Source organism: Colletotrichum fructicola, assembly GCF_000319635.2.
Source record: "Colletotrichum fructicola Nara gc5 chromosome Unknown KSG_Nara_v1_contig07, whole genome shotgun sequence".
In the NCBI taxonomy this organism is placed as follows: Eukaryota; Fungi; Ascomycota; class Sordariomycetes; order Glomerellales; family Glomerellaceae; genus Colletotrichum; species Colletotrichum fructicola.
Window position 1 is genome coordinate 3520544 of NW_027094057.1, and position 17060 is coordinate 3537603.

The window sequence follows — 17060 nt, forward strand, 5'->3', positions numbered from 1 at the left end:
TCTGAATTTGGTGTGAGATTGCTTCTTAATAGTACGTTGGAGTTTTCAAATGTCTTGGCTTTGAGGGCGATACGCATGACCCGACTGCGTGGCGTGGATGGCAAGCTGGATGTGGAGCATTTATACTAGTATTACAGTTAACCTCTCCGTAATGGCTCTCAATTTCAAGGCGAAGTCTATCTGCGAGAGCGAAGTCATTGTATCAAGCCGTTACTGGGTTCAACAAGCAAGAAAATGGTCAACTAGCCAGACCAGTACCATGTACAAGGAACAGTCGGCCGTATTCGGTAACCACGAGGCTGCACAAGCTTCGCCCAGCCCGTGCCCTAATAGACTGGCAGCGTAAGATTATAGTTTAACGTATGTAGGGGATTGTGCGTTAAGGCTACTGGTAATCCACCATCTCTACATGTGCTTTCGTCTGAAGACTCTGAAGACCTGAGCCTAAACTATATCAACCACTAGCATTCGTACCATTACGTCGCCAAGAAAAGGATGTCAGTTCTGTTGACCCAATCGGGGAGGTGCCTTACCGGTGTAAGCATCGCAAGTCCCCGTTTGAACCGTTGTATTATTGGCTGTTGGTGACCGGCCGTCTCTCGGTAATGTACTCGCTGGCAGAGAAGCGTGACGGTGAAAGCTGAAGAACTATTAGAGAAATCTGCTTCAAAACGGGCATCTTAGCTAAGTGTAAGAAGGCTTTCGGCGTGCCTATTTGCATACTGGCGTTGTTTTAGGGGCCACAAATGACTTTGTGCATCCCTTTGGCGACATCTTGCCTCAGTTATGGGATCCGTGCGAAGCAATCGCTTTTCCAGACAAGGGGCAGAGCTTGGTTTGGCAGAAGGGGGGATACGGATGTCAATCATCATGCTAGAAATCCCCCGAAACGCTGCGAGAGGTGGGCTCGGTCCCCGGTATGCCCTACGCGCGGTCTGCTTACCGCCATACGGCACGCGCGGTGAGGTCAAACTCAAATTTCCCGTCACACGCAGTGTCTATTCCCGCCAGTATTCGAGGAATTAACAATAGGATTTTGTCCTGTCATTACAAGACTGGAATGAGCTGGTGCCAGCCCAGCCCCGTCGCCAAATGAACGTCCAACCTTCGGCTAAAACAAAACTCTCGTGCCGGAGTCACCCGCTCGTTTGTTTCTGTCCGTGTAAAATTGCATACCATGCTCCACTATGGCGAATACTGGTATTCTCAAAATGCCCACAGGCCCTCAAGTCGGAGCCGATCAATTTGAGTTACCAAGGCGGCTTTGGAGTCGTTATCGACAGTTGAAGCTAATCTAATTTTACCCCTGCCTTTTCCCACACGCTAAATCTTGAGGTTGAACATCGCCCGTGGTGTGTCATAAGACACAAACCTTGCGGTTCCCCGGGGCAAAGGCCCGGATGCCCTGGAAAGCGATCGTCGTCAGTACACCTAGGATAAGATGGCCCCCTAGGATAGGATGGCCCTGCCGAGACTCCAGCCATGCAACCGTACCTTGAACCATGATGTCTACCTCAAACCTGCATTTCTGTCATTACCTGGTGAACTTGCGTCAAAGTCGATGGCGCATATGCCTTGCATAGGCTTCAAACAGCACACCACTTTTACTGATGCAGAACGAGGGTCAGAATAGAGTCGAAAGGGGTTTGTATTCTGTCGGCGGCCCGCGGCATCGGGAAATATTAATAATCTCCGAACACGTGCCGTAGTCTGGGAAAGGGTGTTCTTTTCAGGAACGGCACGACAAATCATGAAATCGTGCGGAAAATCAAGTTGCTACAACTTCTCTAGCTGATTTAATTTTGGCAACATGTCCCAAAACAGTCATCATGAGCACTTTCTTGGCGGCGGTCCTCCGACGAGCTTTCCTTCATTCTTAGACTAACTAGACGATAGAGACACTGAAAGACGAGCTGGCTGATTCTTGATATTATAACGTTTTCGTAGTCAGGATTAGTTCAGCTGAAAAGGTCCCAAGAAGCATATGACCAAATGAGGAGTGATAGCCGACGGGATTGCCGCGTGGTGCGGAGTTGGGAAGTCCGTGATTGCCGGCCCTTCACTTTACTGCTTGCTTTTGTCTACTGGCCAAAATTCCCAAACGGAGACGACAATGCCCAACAAGATTGCCTTCAGCCCGAGAGCCCGAGTCTGTGTCTTTGATCCATCGAGGGCAGATAACTGCTTCGGGACATAATGTCCTGAACGAGCATCGGTGACCGAGGACCATTCGTGAATCCTCCCGGTTCTCTGTTTTCGCCCATGGGACATTGACGTTGAGGCACAACCAAAACTCACAGATCTCTCGCATCTTGTGAGTGTGCCTCACCCCTTCGGCTTGCTTCCACAGTGACAAATACTTCAAGACTCCGTCTTGTTGTCCGAGGAAGGTTGTCTACCCCAAACCCACGAGGTAAATAGATCTTAAACTGAGTGAGGGCGTATGAAAGCGCCAATCTTCTTTCTATGAAATGGATGTCTACGACGGCGGGAGATCGATCATGCAGGTGAGCGTATCCGGAGAGCAATTCGGGACGTTCATCGGGTGTACCTGGCAACCACAAGGGTACCATCTCACGCCTTTTGCGTGTTGTCCCCTACTCCCTGTTGCCTTCTCGTCAGCGATATTTAACCGGTGCTGTCTCACGCGTGACGTAAACAGTCGCCTTCATGTTACTAACGACTTTGTTGACGAGCCGATCACTAATCCGGTGTGACTCTATTCTTTGTATGGCCAAGGCAGTGTTACCAGGTTTTGCGTAGATGTCTTCATTTCGTCGTGTTTCCGCAAGATATCAGCTTCAGTTTTCTGTAAGTTCAAGGCTGGCTTGTTTCGTTCGTTCTCGCGTCGTCCAAAATACGTCACCAACTATCATCCCACTTCACAGTCAAACGGGTCGAGGCAGATATCCCGGAAACAGGCATCTGAATACTGCAGATCCATGCAAATTCCCAGATATCCGGGTCACCCAAGCTACATCCCGAGGATAATGATATAATTGGCCAGGCTCATCGAAACACTGCAGCCGTCCAGACTCACGGACTCAAGCCCGAAGACATCCGTCGGATGCCAGAGGGATGGCCGGTGACACACGGCCTCGGGGGCAGAGAAAAGCGGCCGGCCGGCAGATAAGTTACAAAATACACCGAAGCAACCAAAAAGCTGCTTGTGAGACCAAGTTGTTCAGCTGTGTCTTGGAGGACGAATTTTGCCGAAATCGCAGCCTTTTTCTCCCGTACTGCAAAGGAGTTTTGAAAAGCGACTGAGCCAATTATGCTACCAAGGCAGTCGCGTTGCGAGATGCGACCGCAGCGTGGAATGGGTGGGATGCAAATTCTGTAAAGCCCAATGGCGGTATCCCACTTTGCACACTTTCCCGGCAAAGTTTGTTTGCAGATCGTGTTCATCGGACTTCTCGGCGGTGAGAAATTAACAGAGTTAAATGTGAGGGGCAAATGCCCGCCAATGGGCTCTTTTTTCGCTAAAAAGATGGGACGATTAATACAGCTCCGAGTATCACAAGGAGGGTAGTGCTTCGAGGACGACGGTGGAGGAGACGTTAGCAGGCGAGGGCGGCGATTGGCAACGCTCAGGTATGAATGCGGCGCGGCGCCTAGCGACTCTTCTTTTCACCAAGCTCATTCATCCACCGATGCGGGGTTGTCTTACATAGCCATGCAGGGAATTTGCGTCCATGGCTAAGCCGAATGGTCTCAGGGTTACATTACTACGCAGTACATCAGGCTGTGTTTACGACTCGTCGTTGGTTGAGAGCCACAGGAATTGGAATTCGGTGACAGGCTCTGCTGCCTAGCTCCGTTATTGGTGCATAGTAATCAGCTTATCTGCAAGGTGACGTGGTTGATGGTGTGTTCCACGGCATGGCCAAAACAGGGCGACTGTTCTGTCAGAAAGAAACGAATGCCGTTCACAATCTGTCTCAACAATGAAAATTATTATGCTTCTTCTCTTCCTTCCATCAGCGTCTTACGTACAATCGACAACTCTTGGTGTTGAAAGTCAACTGCCACTTCATCGAAGATATATCCCACTACTCGTTGATCACTACACAATTACCTACAGATCGCAACTACTGAAACACAGATACGCGGGCTAGAAGAGTGGGCTTTATCACGTGTGATACTGACCCAAGAAAGCGGTACATGTTGACGCCCTTGATACCGCTTATGCAGCTCTACTAGATGCTACAATCAAATTCTTCGACATCAAAATGAGTATCTCATCTTCATCACCACCGAAAATTGACGAGAACCTCAAGGAGTCCATGGTTACCCCAAGAGATGTTGTGCTTTCAGGAGAACATCATGCTAGTCTTTTCCACCATGTGTTGAACGGGGACACGCGGAGAGTGATAGAGCTTCTTGACGGCCAGGCAGAGACTACCGACTTACGGCGCCTGTGTAGAACGGCTCTTCTATATGCTGTTCGGCAGGGACATCTGGAAATTATGACAGAAGCTCTCAAGAGAGTAGCGACATGCGTCGAAGAATCAGAAATCAGGGGTATACACGCAGATGCCCTCCAAGACGCCGCCTGGCGAGGACACATTGACATTGTAACAAAGCTCATCGACGAAGGGGCAGATGTCAATGCTGAAGGGGGCCAGCATGAAATTGCCCTCCATGCTGCATCGATTGGAGGTTGGAGAGAGGTTGCAGCAATACTTCTCGCAGAGGGGGCTCGCACAGATAAACAGGACCGTTACGGGCTTTATCCCCTTCAACTAGCTATTAAGAATGGGCACCAGGGGATTGCGAATGACCTTCTCCCAAAATGCACAAACATTTTGGCCTCGATAAAAGCGTCTGAGTGGAGGAATTGTTATGGCAATGGTGACGACGATCTCGAATTATACTTCGACCCCATGCCAGCTATTAGAAAGGTATCGATAGCGAGCCTTATTGCAAGAGATTATCCTCTCGGCCTCAGGAAATCCGACACCACCTTAATGTCCGAAAGTAGCCAAAACTTCATGGTGGACGAAATCAAATCCAAGCGAGTCTTGTGCGTTGTCTTTCTATACACCGACTTGTACGTTATTGTTGACATTTTCCCGCCAGCTTTCTTGCAAATGGAGCACTCTTGGCGACCTGGAAGACCGGCTATTGTTGTCGGTTCTGGGAGAGGGAGATATTTGTTACTCCACCAAGAGAAAAATCAGTGTGGCACGCCTATGAATGGACCATGGACAGAAAAGCACGTTTATCTCAGGTGTCAAAGGGAAATTGTAGGTGTCACATGCAAGCAGCGTCAGCCTACTCATATGTCAAGGTTTTGTCGAATGCCGTTTTACCACCAGTTCTCTCACGTTGGCTTCCTCATACAGCCAGAACGATCAACAGTTCAATTCTATTCCGAGAATAAGAGGCAGCTCGCAAATAGTTGGCCTCTTATGGATCATGACGAAGACCGACACCACGGCGGCTTCACGACCACTTTGGAACCCAGAGCCTTCTTCACCACGTCTGAATACGCACAGTTTCCGCCTCGCGCCTCTGCGCTTCTCACTCCTCTAATAGAAGAGTTGCAAAGTCAATGGAAGAGGACCTTTGAAACAGCACAACAACACTTATCGGACATGGTAAGCTAAGCCTTGACAGGAAGCAACCTGTGGACTGACTTGTGATAGCGCATAAGTGTACTCAAGGCGCGAGGGTTGAATGGCGATCTTATTCAGGCGTTATTAAATGATTCTCTGCTTTGGGACCAAGTTGAGCAAGCCTCTAGGAAGCAAATCTCCGATTTGAAGGAATTTCGCCAACGATTTTTTAAATCATCCACTCTTCGTGAACCGGCTACCCAACCAAGCGAGCGTACACTTCCCGAGGACACCCAAGATTCAGAAGAGTCGGACTTACAGGCCTTCGGTCTTGGGGTGGAGAGACTACAGAGCTCTCATGAGATGGAACTTAAGGCATTGAAAGAGATGTCCCAGAGTCTCATTCAACTAGTATTTTGACATCACCTTTCGCTCTTTATCGACCCTAAACTGATTACATGTAGGAGTTCAACCTTACTTCAATCGCAGAAGCTCAGTTGTCAAGATCCAACAATATGAGCATGAAGCGCCTCAGCTGGATTACCGTAAGCCTTCCGCCTAACTTGCCTTCCGCGTGCTGATAATTCGCTTGATAGTTTATCTTCCTACCGCTCATGTTCGTTGCGGTATGATAGTTGCTCCTTCCTAGTTCGTCGGTGACATGAACCACTAATGATCTCTTCAGAGTGTCTTCGGCATGAACATTGATGCTTTAGCATCGAACCCACATTGGCACTGGCCGGTTATAATAGCGATTCCGACTGCACTTGTGGCCTTCAGTGTGGTGTTCGTCTTGAGATGGATGGAGCATGTGAGACGCCCAAACCCAGCTTTTCTCACGATCTTCTGCTCACCATCAACGTCCAGCGAAAGCCTTTAATCCCAGACCTTGAGGAAGGAGAGCAGGAGGGAAGGCATGACAGAAAGATGGAAGGCTGGGCTTCCAGACTGCGTATGACGTGGTTCTCGGCCGGTAGGAGGAAGCGTGATTGAGGAGCGCATGTACTGCAGGTGACTCTCAACGGGTTGTCGACCGGCGACGGCCACCGGGACAATACATGCATGGAAATTGCACACGCGAGATTCGAATTTGGAATAGCATTACCTCCTACTCATCGACTCATTGATCATAATGTACAGGGAAGTTCATCGTACACAGATTGTAGACACCTATCGAGGCGACGTCGTGATGTCGCCACAGCTTCAACCCTGTCCCAAAATAGTGTACTCATAGAAACTTGGGCTTCACTCACGTATTCAAGTTAGAAGACTTGTCCGACCTATCATGGCCTCAGCATCTCCAATAGCGAAGTATGGATATTGCACACATCGACTCAAACATCACCACTTGGCACCAAACATCGCAAACTCACAATAACCTCACCTTCAGCCCTAAAAAGGACCCAAAAATAGCAACCTCCTTACCACACCACATGGCAAACCGTACGTATCTTCCCCTTAACCGTTCATAGGTACTAATCCCTCTTTTCTCCTCTGACGTCATACCCCTTCCTTAAGACACTAGCCTCACGAGCCTCACGGGTAGGTCACTCGACAACACCAAACCAAGGCAGAGGTACAAACATAACCCACACGCTGAGCCACCGCACTCACCTGACACAGTCAGTCGCCCCGAACGTCCCGGACCCGCCGTCACGGATAGCACGTTGCGCGCACGCGACGTCGCAAACGGATCGCGGGATACGGTACGGCATCGGCTGGGCGATGCTGTGCTGGTTTATATTAATATGGACGGGTCACCCTAAAACGAAAGAATGCGAAACAGTCATGTTAGTTGTGCGCTGCGCATATGATCAGTTCATACCGAAGCAAGGCCAGGAGACAAAGTCATGTAAAAACGGAAAAACGGAAATTTACGAGCTCATGATACAGTGTGGGTATGTACACTTGGTGAAGGACATATATATACAGCGACGCCGCTGCAGGCCGCCCTGCACTTAATATGACTCTCTCAGTCCAGTCCTCTCCTGCGCCCTTTTGCCGCCAAGGCCCGCGCCCCGCGCATCGCGTCGGGCTGCGGCTTCTGGATACGGCTCGACGCCTCTTCAGGGCTCCGCCTGCTACTCATCATGGTGCTGCAACTGCTGCTGCTGGTCTTTGCCGGGCTGGCGTCACGACGGCGGTGGTGGGGTATCTTTGGTGAGGAACTGCGAAAAGAAGATGTGGGTATCGAGCGAAGCGAAGAGTATGTTTTGCTGTCGAGGTAAGACGCCGCGGGTGGCATGGAGGACGTCTCCGGCTTCGGCGTCGGGGTCTCTGAGGACTCCATCACGTCGTCGTCGAAGACGTCAAAGGGTAATTGGGTGGTGGGGAACTCATCGTCGCAGTCGTCTTCGTCGTCGACCGCGTGTTCCGGGTAGTAATGGTAATCGGGCTGTTGCTCTTCCTCCACGGTGGACTCGCGCGTCGAATGGTTCTCGAGATCGGAGACCGACGTCGTCAGGGAGTCGGGGTCTTCGGACTTGGAGGTATCTTCCTCGTCGTCGTCGAGACACTGCAGGACCCTTCCTGCGAATCCGCCGGACTCTGATCCTGAGAACGATAATGTTCGCGCGGGAGTGAGGTTGTGGAGGACGTATTCATCGTGGTCGATGTCGATGGGGGAGGATGCAGAGGTTTCGGACTGCATGGTCATGGAGCGAGGGGAGGGAGGGAGCTCCGTAGTAATAGCAGAAGACGAGATGGAGGTGGAAATAGACAAGGGTTCATGCGTCATAACAGGCTTTTCGTCGTCATCGTGAAAGAAGGTAGGGCCGCCGTCCTCGTCGAGGCTGCTCAGGTTCGTGCTCGCCGTGCGAACGCTGCACCGATCGCTGAAAGAAGAGCCGGTAGACGAGGCCGAGTAGTAGCCCTGATGGGTGGGGTAGTCGTTGGGTAGGTAGCTGGAGAAGAGGCGGACGAGGGAGTCGAGGGAGCGCGAGCGGAAGAGCTGCAGGGCGTGGGACCACTGAGCGGTGCCGACGAGCTTGGGGTTGGCGATGATCTCGACTGCAGCGAGGTCAAGCGACGCGTTGAGCTCCTTCAGGCGCTGTTCCTTGCGGTCGCGCATGAGACGGTGGAATTCGTCGGCGGTATCGGCGAGGCGGGAGATTTCGTAGACATCGTGGTGGAAGGCGTCGGGGTCCTGGATGCTAGAGGGGATGGTGTTGTATTGGTCTTGCAGCTTGGTGGAGAGGTCATCTCTCTTCATCCCAAACTTCCAGAAAGGCCATGATTGACACGGTTCGTCCATGTTACTGTGGCGTAATGGCGGAAGGAGATGAAGATCGATTCGCGTGGAGAGGGCGAGTCGGAGTCGGGGGGTTGATGCAGAGGTGGTTAGGAGGGCGGAGGGTGATGGGGTGAAGAGTCGGGGGGAGGCCGTGGGCTTCGGTTCAGTGTACTTTGTTTATTGTGGGCTTTTTCGGACGACATGAGAGGCATCTAGATGAGAGTACGGGTGATGGGAATCATTTTGGCGGTTTGTCGGGAGAGGGTCGATTTGGGTCGAGGAGCGCAGGCGCAGGTTGTCTGGATTTGACTGGGCTCGATGGTGATGACAATGGACAGTTTCAGTGCGTGGAGACACCGAGGAGTGCGGGAATGAGTTGGTCGGGGGGGTGCCGGGACGCAATGTGGTGAAGCCAGAGTCGGACGAACATCAGGCCGACTCAAAACATCGCGAAAAAGTCACGTGCGGCCGGAGAGGAATGCAGAAATGACGGGAACGGGCAGGGCCAGGCAGCGCTAGCGCCATGTTGGGGCTAGCGGGGGGGCCTACACAGGCGCAGGCACCCCTGTCGCGCTCTCCCAGAATCGGAACACGAGAGCCACAAGGGTGCAGCTTAGCCCTGCAATCTCAGGCTCCGCCACCTTAGCGAGCCAATGGAACCCAGTCGGACTTGTGGGTATCTAAGAATGAACCAATGGGAGGAGGGGGGCGGTATGCAGGGTGGCATGGCGTTAGACCAACAGCCAATGGGAGGCTGCGTTAATGGCTGCAAGTGTCAAAGTGTCTCCACCCATCGAAGCCACGAGACGACTTTTTTTTCCATTGGGAGCAGGCAGGAACGGGTGAGGTGACTGACTGGTGATGGGTGACTGCCCGGCCAGGCCAGGCTTTTCGGACTTTTCCAGCGGTGAAAGTCGCCGACTGCAGGCTGAGAGAGCCTGAAGCGCAGCCTGAATTGGCATTGAACAGACGAAGAAAGGAAGGGAAAGAGGGAGGAAAGACCTCGACGGAATGGATGGAAAGAGGCTCAGTCATCATCCTCGCTAGACGAGCCAATCATGCCGCATGACTCTTTTAGCACACCCAGGCTGGCAAGGCTCGCCGTTGGCTCATTCTCACTCATCGACGCTCATCCAACGCTCATCTGGATTCATCACAGTCCAACTGTTCGTCATTGTCTTCGCCCAGATCTCACACACCCGCCCAGCCTGATTGACACCGGTGTTGAATCCTCCGACAGACAGACACTCTCCTCATAAAGACAACTCTCCTTCCACGGCTGTCCCAGTCATGACGGCCCGTTGTCTCTGTGTTTCCACCTCTTCCCACACGGATGCCGACCCGTGAAGAAACGAAAGACACCAAAGTCAAGTGACTTTGCCTCCATATCGAACCTGGGTCAGGCTCTGGTCAACTGCCAGGGAACCGTCCGGCACTGCAGACCTGCAGACCAACTATCTCTCGTTCCGGCTGCCAGTGCTTACGCCGTATCAGCACACACTCTGATCTCAGAGTTGGAGCCCTCTCGTCTCCATCCGTGAGGCCGTTGGAGAGGCGCTGATTGTGGCTGGGCACCGTCAGCACAGCTGCCGTTTTGCCTATCTGACGCCCGGAAGCCATGTTGCTCTGCCCATGCCAAAGTCACTCCACGCGGAAGATGCGCACCAGGGTACTTTGTGGTCCCCATTGACCCATCGACCAGGGCTGAAGCGCACTGCAAGATCTCGAAAGAGGGCAACAGACGCTATTCCCCTCTGGCCATCCTGCAGCAGTTCAGCCCATCTCATCCAGTTGGCATCCGTCCTTTCCCCCCTCTCTCCCCAAGAAAGTACCCAAGGCCAGGCACCCGTGTCTGTTCTTCCACAGGGTTCGATGACTCTTTTTCTTCCACAACTTGCACTGAAAGGTGCAGCTTTTCTCTCTCAACACATCTGTGCCAGATCTCACTCTGGACTCTGAACACACTCTCAGAGCATATCTGTCTCTTGTCCCCCGGCTATCGGGAGACGAAACAGAAACATTCAAGACTGCTGTGCCGTCCTACTGACTTGCGCAACTCACCACAATCTCACCGTGCCCATCGGTTAGTAGCTCTCTGCTGGTCAGGACTCTCCGTCAGTCACTCTCTGCTCTACTCTGTACCTACTGCGTATCGGCCGATTAAAACTACTTGAGGCTGAGACTCCATCAGCAGGCCCTCCATAAGGTCCCAAGGTCCCTCCCCGTCCCGTCCCCGTTGCACACACCGTTCCCGTTCATCCCCCCAGTCTACTGTCTCCCCCAATCCCACCCGTCACTCAGCCAGTTCAGTCAGTCAGTCAGTCATTGACTTGTCGCTGGTTTCCCGGTGGTTGACTTTGGGCTCATCTGTCCATCTGTTCATCTGACGTCCAGTCTCTGCTGCTCTCCGCCGACCTGCCTCTCCTCGCGCCCTCATTGTTGGCTGTGCCCTGGCGGCTCTTAATTCCGTGCTGTTCCTGCATTTGTGCCTCAAATCCACTGTCTCTGTCTTCTACTCCCCTCGTCTTTTTTCTTTTCCCTTTCCTCATTCATCCTCCCGCATCATCGCAACTCTTCCTCAGACCCAACGAAAGCGCCACGGAACCCACGGTCTGATCCCAGTTCTCCCGCAACAGAAGAAGACGACGAATAAATCTCACAACGCTCACCCTGCTTGCGCAACCGCCTTACCAAGCCTCAGCCCGTCTGCCTGGCCGACTATCCCCGGACAGACCACATCTTACTCACTCTCAATCCAATCCCATCCCGGCCATTCCTACACTACCAAACCCACCTTACCTTGCTTGCCTCTGCCGCCACTGCACGCACACACGCACGCAGGCAACCTCCCCTCGCTCCAACCCGTCCACAGTCCGTGTGCGACTGAGTGAGTTCCCCTCCGAGTCTATTGTAACCGCATCCCGCCATCCGCGCGCAACGCATGGACCACGACGACGGCTAGAGCCTCCGCCGCCATCCTCGTCGTCCTCCCAACCACCACCCATCCCCGTCTCTCATGGGCGACCGCCGCCGGGCCCTTGGCTCGGAGGAGCCCTCGGAGGAAAAGACGGAACCCTTCTCCCAGACCGAGATCGACCGGCGCCTGGGCAGCATCCGCGTCGACGAGCCCCTCGACCTGCCGCAACCCGACGCCGTCCCGCTCGACCAGCTGCGCGTCGAGGAGCACCACCACAAGCAGGGCATCCGCATCCTCGTGAGGCCCCTCACCCGCAGCCGCTCCGTCAGCCCGGGCAACTACAACTGCCAGTGGCTCGCCCTGCGCGCCGAGGTCGCCTCCGAGCAGGAGCCGCAGCACAAGGTCCTCGCCGTCACCCAGACCTCCAAGGACATCAAGTTCTCCGTGCGCATCCCCCCGGAACGTCTGGATGATGACAACACGCCCCGCCCGCCGCTGTGGTGCGAGCTGTACTACGACCCCGCGAGCGACAACCAGATCCTGCTGAACCGCTCGGAAGTGCCCATCTCGCTGACCAGGATATCCGACGGGCCCTCGAGCTGCGGGTGGACGGTCAACCCCGGGACGCCAAAGGCGCTCTCGCCAGGCACATGGCGCATCAACGTGCGCGAGACGTCGGTGTTGGACTTTAGAGTGCTGGCGAAGCGCCCGGCGTTCTTCAGACAAGACTCCGACCTCAGATCGGAACCAGACTCTGGCTCCGGCTCAGACGCCCTCAACGCCTCCGGCAAGCGCTCCTTCACCCTCGACGCCGGCGTCGACGCCGCGCGCACCGAGAAGAAGCCGCGCACCGCCGACGAAGAAGACGGCGTCATCATGTTCCTCCGCCCGGCCGCGAAACCCCTCGTCTTCCCCCTTCCCACGGAAGCCAAGACCACTACCGGCACAAGCAGCGCGCTCGTCCCCGCCAACGGCCACGCCCTGCTCGACATGCAGTCCCGCGAGACCGTCGCCATCCCCGGCGGCTGCGAGATCGACGAGTACACCGTCACCAAGCGCGACCAGATCGCCTCCACCGCGCTCTCCTCCGTCTTCACCGCCGAGCACTCCAACGTGCCCGACGGCATCGTCACCGTCAAGGTCCTCAAGACCCGCGCCGCCCCTTCGGCCGCCAACCCCGCCGCCAAGCCCCAGGACAACAACGAGCGCAACGTCATCCGCCAGGCCGACATGTGGCTGCGCGAGTACCAGTCCCAGGACGACCTGCGCCACGAGTCCATCGTCAAGCTCTACGGTGGCGACGCGCGCTACCTGTCGCTCTACATGGAGCACGTCGACGCGAAAGACCTCGCCGCCAAGGGCGTCTGGCGCAATCATCTGGATCACTCCTTCACCGGCACCCGCGCCGACGCCTTCGCCATCCTGCGCGACATCGCCGGCGCGCTGCACTACCTGCACAGCAAGTCCCTCGTGCACAACGACATCAAGCCCGCCAACATCCTGTACTCGCCGTCCCGCGGCGCCGTCCTCTGCGACTTTGGCCTCTCCACGCACACCTCCGGGCCCGTGACGACTGGCGGCACGCCGTACTACATCCCGCCCGAGTTCATCGGCAAGAAACTCCGCGGGCCGCCGTCGGACGTGTGGGCGCTGGGGGTGACGATGCTGTACGTGCTGGGCAAGATCCCGTTCCCGGACGCGCGCAGCCGCAAGGGCGGCGCGCAGGTGGGCGGGCGCCCGCTGTACTGGATGATCGCGGACGTGAACCGCACGATGGCGCCGCCGCCGATGGGCACGCGGCCGCCGTGCGCGGCGGTGGATATGATGTACATCTGGCTGAGCGAGGTCGCGCAGGCGAGGGAGAAGCTGTACCCGCGCGACAGGCTGGAGAGGCTGGTGAGTGATATGTTGATCCCGCTGCCGAGCCAGCGGATCACGATGGCGCGGGTGATGAGGGAGCTGTTCCTTGTGGAGCAGAGCGCTGTCAAGAGGTGATGATGTGAGGTTTGTTTTTGCATTGGATTTCATACCTGTGTTCTTTTTATGTTTGACGAGATGGATGTTTTGCGAGAGATACCACTGATGTTGGGCATTTGTTTTCATTTTCTTTGATTTCTGCATTGAGTTTTACATGGTTTTGTCGTCGTTGACATGAACCAGACTTACTTTATTCTGCATCATACACTGTTGCGTACATCTCATATACCATATACAACCAGCATATTGCATCAGTAGGATATTTCCTCCTTGTTTTTATTTTGCATCCACGGTGGGCGGATGGATGGAGGGGCTGGTATCAAAGCATACAACTCATGTACATTAGAAAGGGCCGTCACACACACGCCCACGCACATAACACAACACAACACATTTCTCATGCTCTCTCGTGATGTCCCCCCTTCACGTCACAATCTGTCCCCCTACCCGTCGCATCACAACCTTACAAACTCATTCCAAAGACGAAGGCCATGCTCAGACCGACGATGGACGTCAACGCAACCGCGTGTGAGCCGCGTCCCGCCGCGCCACTGCTGCCGCCGCCGCCGGAGGTCGAGTTGCTGCTGTTTCCGCTGCCGCTACCCTCCTCGACGGTGCCGTTGGCGCTCTGCTCCTTGACGGTGTACACCTCCACGCCCTCCGTCTTGCACTGGTCCGAAGGGAGCGTGGTCGCGTTGGCGGTGAAGCGGATGTCGGCGCACTATACTCCATCGTCAGCTTAAGCTCCCCCCTCCCAGTTCTCCAATTCCAAGGCCACCAAAACCCAGGGGAAATGTGGGAAACAGGGGATAACTCACGTTGTAAAGACCAGCCCCGGCGTCGCCCACCGTCACCACCTGGATACTCCCCTTCTGCCCCTCCTTCGCGGGCGTCGTGAGGTTGAGCTTCTCGACGCAGAGCACGCCGCTGCCGGTGGCGTTCCAGAACTGCGGGGTCAGCGTGATGTTGTGCGTGGTCACGTTGCCGTCGGCCTCGATGCCGAGGTTGATGAAGACGTAGGTCCAGTCGTGGTGCAGGTCGAGCTCGAGGGAGCCGCCGTCGAGGGGCCAGTCGGTGACGTTGCCGGTGCCGTAGGGGACGCCGGCGCCTTTTGGGTGGATGTGTTAGTACTGGTGATGTAGAGGGGTGGCCATGTTGATGTGGGAAGAGATGGGGAGGTGGGTGAGGGAACGTACATGGGTACAACCACTGCGAATATCCCGTCTCGTTCGTGCCCTTGAGGGTGTCGGCTCTCCAGGAGGGGTAGGCGAGGCCGAAGTGCGCGGCGGCCAGGTTGGCGGCGCCGAGGGCGAGGACGAGGGTCTTGGGGGCCATTTTTTGTGTTTGGCTCTTGCTGATCTGCGGGTGGAGATGGTGATGCTTAAGTTTGTTCAGCGGGTCGGGTGATGGGACAAGATCTTGCCAAGACTCGAGATTCGAGAGAGTGCGATGCCACACCAAGAGGCAGAGGCACTCGCGGTTATATATACCCTTCCAACATTACCTAGCTGCTTGTTTGCATGTGTTGTAACCCCCGCAGAGGAGCGAGCATGCAGATTGCGCTCTAAAATGTTTTAGCTTATCCTTCCCATTGGGAAAGGTAGGCATGGCAAGGATAGGAGCTGTTGCTTCCCTTTGGGATGTGGTCGGTAGACAGCTAGTCGGGCAGGCCAGCTGCGAGAAACCTGCGCAGGAGAACAACGCCACAACGGAAACGAGAGAGCAGACCTATGGCAGCGTGCCATCTCTGCTGGGTTCGGCAACACGTCTAGACCGGGCTCGCATGCCTGCTTCAGTGGGAGAGACGCTGTAACGGGAAGGTGAACCAATCTCAGCCGCCAATTGAGCAAGTTTTTCTTATTTGCTGCTAGCGACGAGCTCCCGACTAAGCTTAACGACAAACGGGATGTTGGCAGCTGCGTTAAGCTTACATGGATGGGCTTGAGGTCGGAGAGAGGTTCGTGGCGGGTGAGTGTGGTTGGCGCGGCGAATCAGATGGGGCGGGGCGGGGCGGCGGCGTAAGGCGGCGCTAGCGCGGATGCAAGTATCTTGCTCAAACTCACGCAGCACCCGAATTGGGGGTTGCTGCTGCTGCTGGGGAGATGATGGCATGTTTGGATTGGATGGGGGAAAGATGGGAGTTTGAGGAAGGGGGTTGGAATGCGGGAGGAATTGTGTTGCTCTGGCTGCTGTCCTCTCTTTCATGGACAACAATTTCGCCGGTTAGGGTTGATAACCGTTCATGGACTGCAATAGATTTGGCCCGGGGAACGGATTTAAGGACCGACGAGGCTTGACATCTTGAAGACGGACGCCACAGTAGGTTGCAGGGAGCATAAAAAAACCGCGGAGGATGAAATCATGCCCTGGAAGCGTCCATACCTTACAGACGTACACCAATTTAATCGTACAGATGCCATACCATCTTTCGACCGCCTCATCGCCCGCTCCATCCCTGTGATGAACATGGCACGAAAATCTCTGCAAAGCAGCGACCGGCCCGGAGAAAAACCCAACTCGGCCCCTCGCCCCGGACACCACGCGGAGGAAAGTGGGGACCTTGCCGCCGCGCCGAGAACACCCAGAACAGCCCCGAAGCATGTCTCCACCAGCATGATAATGTGGCAAGGTCCAAGGAGAAGGGGAACGTGCGACCTCCAGAGTTTACTTGTTTAGACCCCGCAGGCCGGCTCTTATTTCAACCTCACCTCCATGAAACTTTCCGTGGCTTCAGACTTTCCGGATATAAGAGTCTTGCTGCGTCCTCCAGCAATTGTACTCCATTATCATTCCGTCTCGTGAGCATTTCCAGTCCCACGCTGACGTCCAGCTGCTCCGCACTGCTAGCAACAGTTGCAGACTGATTATAGGAGGCACACTCGGTAGCGGACTTGATCTTATCTCGTCTTCGAATGTTGGCATCGTCATCGTTCTCTCGCTCAGTCGCGGTAGGAATGCTCTCGTCACTCCCTTCGGTCATAATCCGTAAATTCGGCGTGCTTCCTATCAGCTGAGTCAGCTGCCATCTGCGCCGATGGTTTAGTGGTAAAATTCTCCGTTGCCATCTAGCAGCGTCGGGGAGCCGGGGGTTCGATTCCCCCTCGGCGCAATTTTTTGCCCTCTCTTACGATATTTTCAGGCCGGTGTGTTATTTTTGATTCTCGAGGGATGGAGGTCGTCATGTCGATGTTGGCGATCGGGTGGGATCATTCCAGGGTGAATCTTTTTGGAGACACCTTGCACTACGATTCCTATTGACCGACGGTGGTGACTTGGCAGCCTGTCGTATTGCGCGCAACTCGTTGGCCATCCTCGTACTGGGGTAGTTGGTGTCAGCGTAGGTGAGCCGTCGACGCCCCAGTTACCGCGATCA

The 17060-nt window shown here is 54.7% G+C and overlaps 4 protein-coding genes across 4 annotated transcripts; 2 read left to right on the forward strand and 2 right to left on the reverse strand.

Moving 5' to 3' along the window:
• Window positions 1-4994: 4994 nt before the first annotated feature.
• Window positions 4995-6554, forward strand: CGGC5_v012687 (uncharacterized protein; the record flags this gene model as incomplete). The annotated part of the gene is made up of 9 exons (XM_066152737.1): window positions 4995-5026; window positions 5083-5132; window positions 5234-5249; window positions 5294-5603; window positions 5652-5972; window positions 6026-6106; window positions 6158-6187; window positions 6247-6372; window positions 6429-6554. The coding sequence occupies 9 exons, from the start codon at window positions 4995-4997 to the stop codon at window positions 6552-6554; spliced, it is 1092 nt and encodes a 363-aa protein (XP_066008035.1).
• A 979-nt stretch (window positions 6555-7533) lies between these two features.
• CGGC5_v012688 (uncharacterized protein) lies at window positions 7534-8814 on the reverse strand (the record flags this gene model as incomplete). Its single annotated transcript, XM_032030177.1, has 1 exon — window positions 7534-8814. The coding sequence occupies one exon, from the start codon at window positions 8812-8814 to the stop codon at window positions 7534-7536; it is 1281 nt and encodes a 426-aa protein (XP_031890219.1).
• A 2995-nt stretch (window positions 8815-11809) lies between these two features.
• SAK (Serine/threonine-protein kinase PLK4) lies at window positions 11810-13705 on the forward strand (the record flags this gene model as incomplete). The annotated part of the gene is made up of 1 exon (XM_032030176.1): window positions 11810-13705. One exon carries the CDS (start codon window positions 11810-11812, stop codon window positions 13703-13705), a length of 1896 nt encoding a protein of 631 aa, XP_031890108.1.
• A 445-nt stretch (window positions 13706-14150) lies between these two features.
• Window positions 14151-15022, reverse strand: CGGC5_v012690 (Uncharacterized protein; the record flags this gene model as incomplete). The annotated part of the gene is made up of 3 exons (XM_032030175.1): window positions 14151-14408; window positions 14506-14795; window positions 14884-15022. The coding sequence occupies 3 exons, from the start codon at window positions 15020-15022 to the stop codon at window positions 14151-14153; spliced, it is 687 nt and encodes a 228-aa protein (XP_031890110.1).
• Between the last annotated feature and the right edge of the window lie 2038 nt (window positions 15023-17060).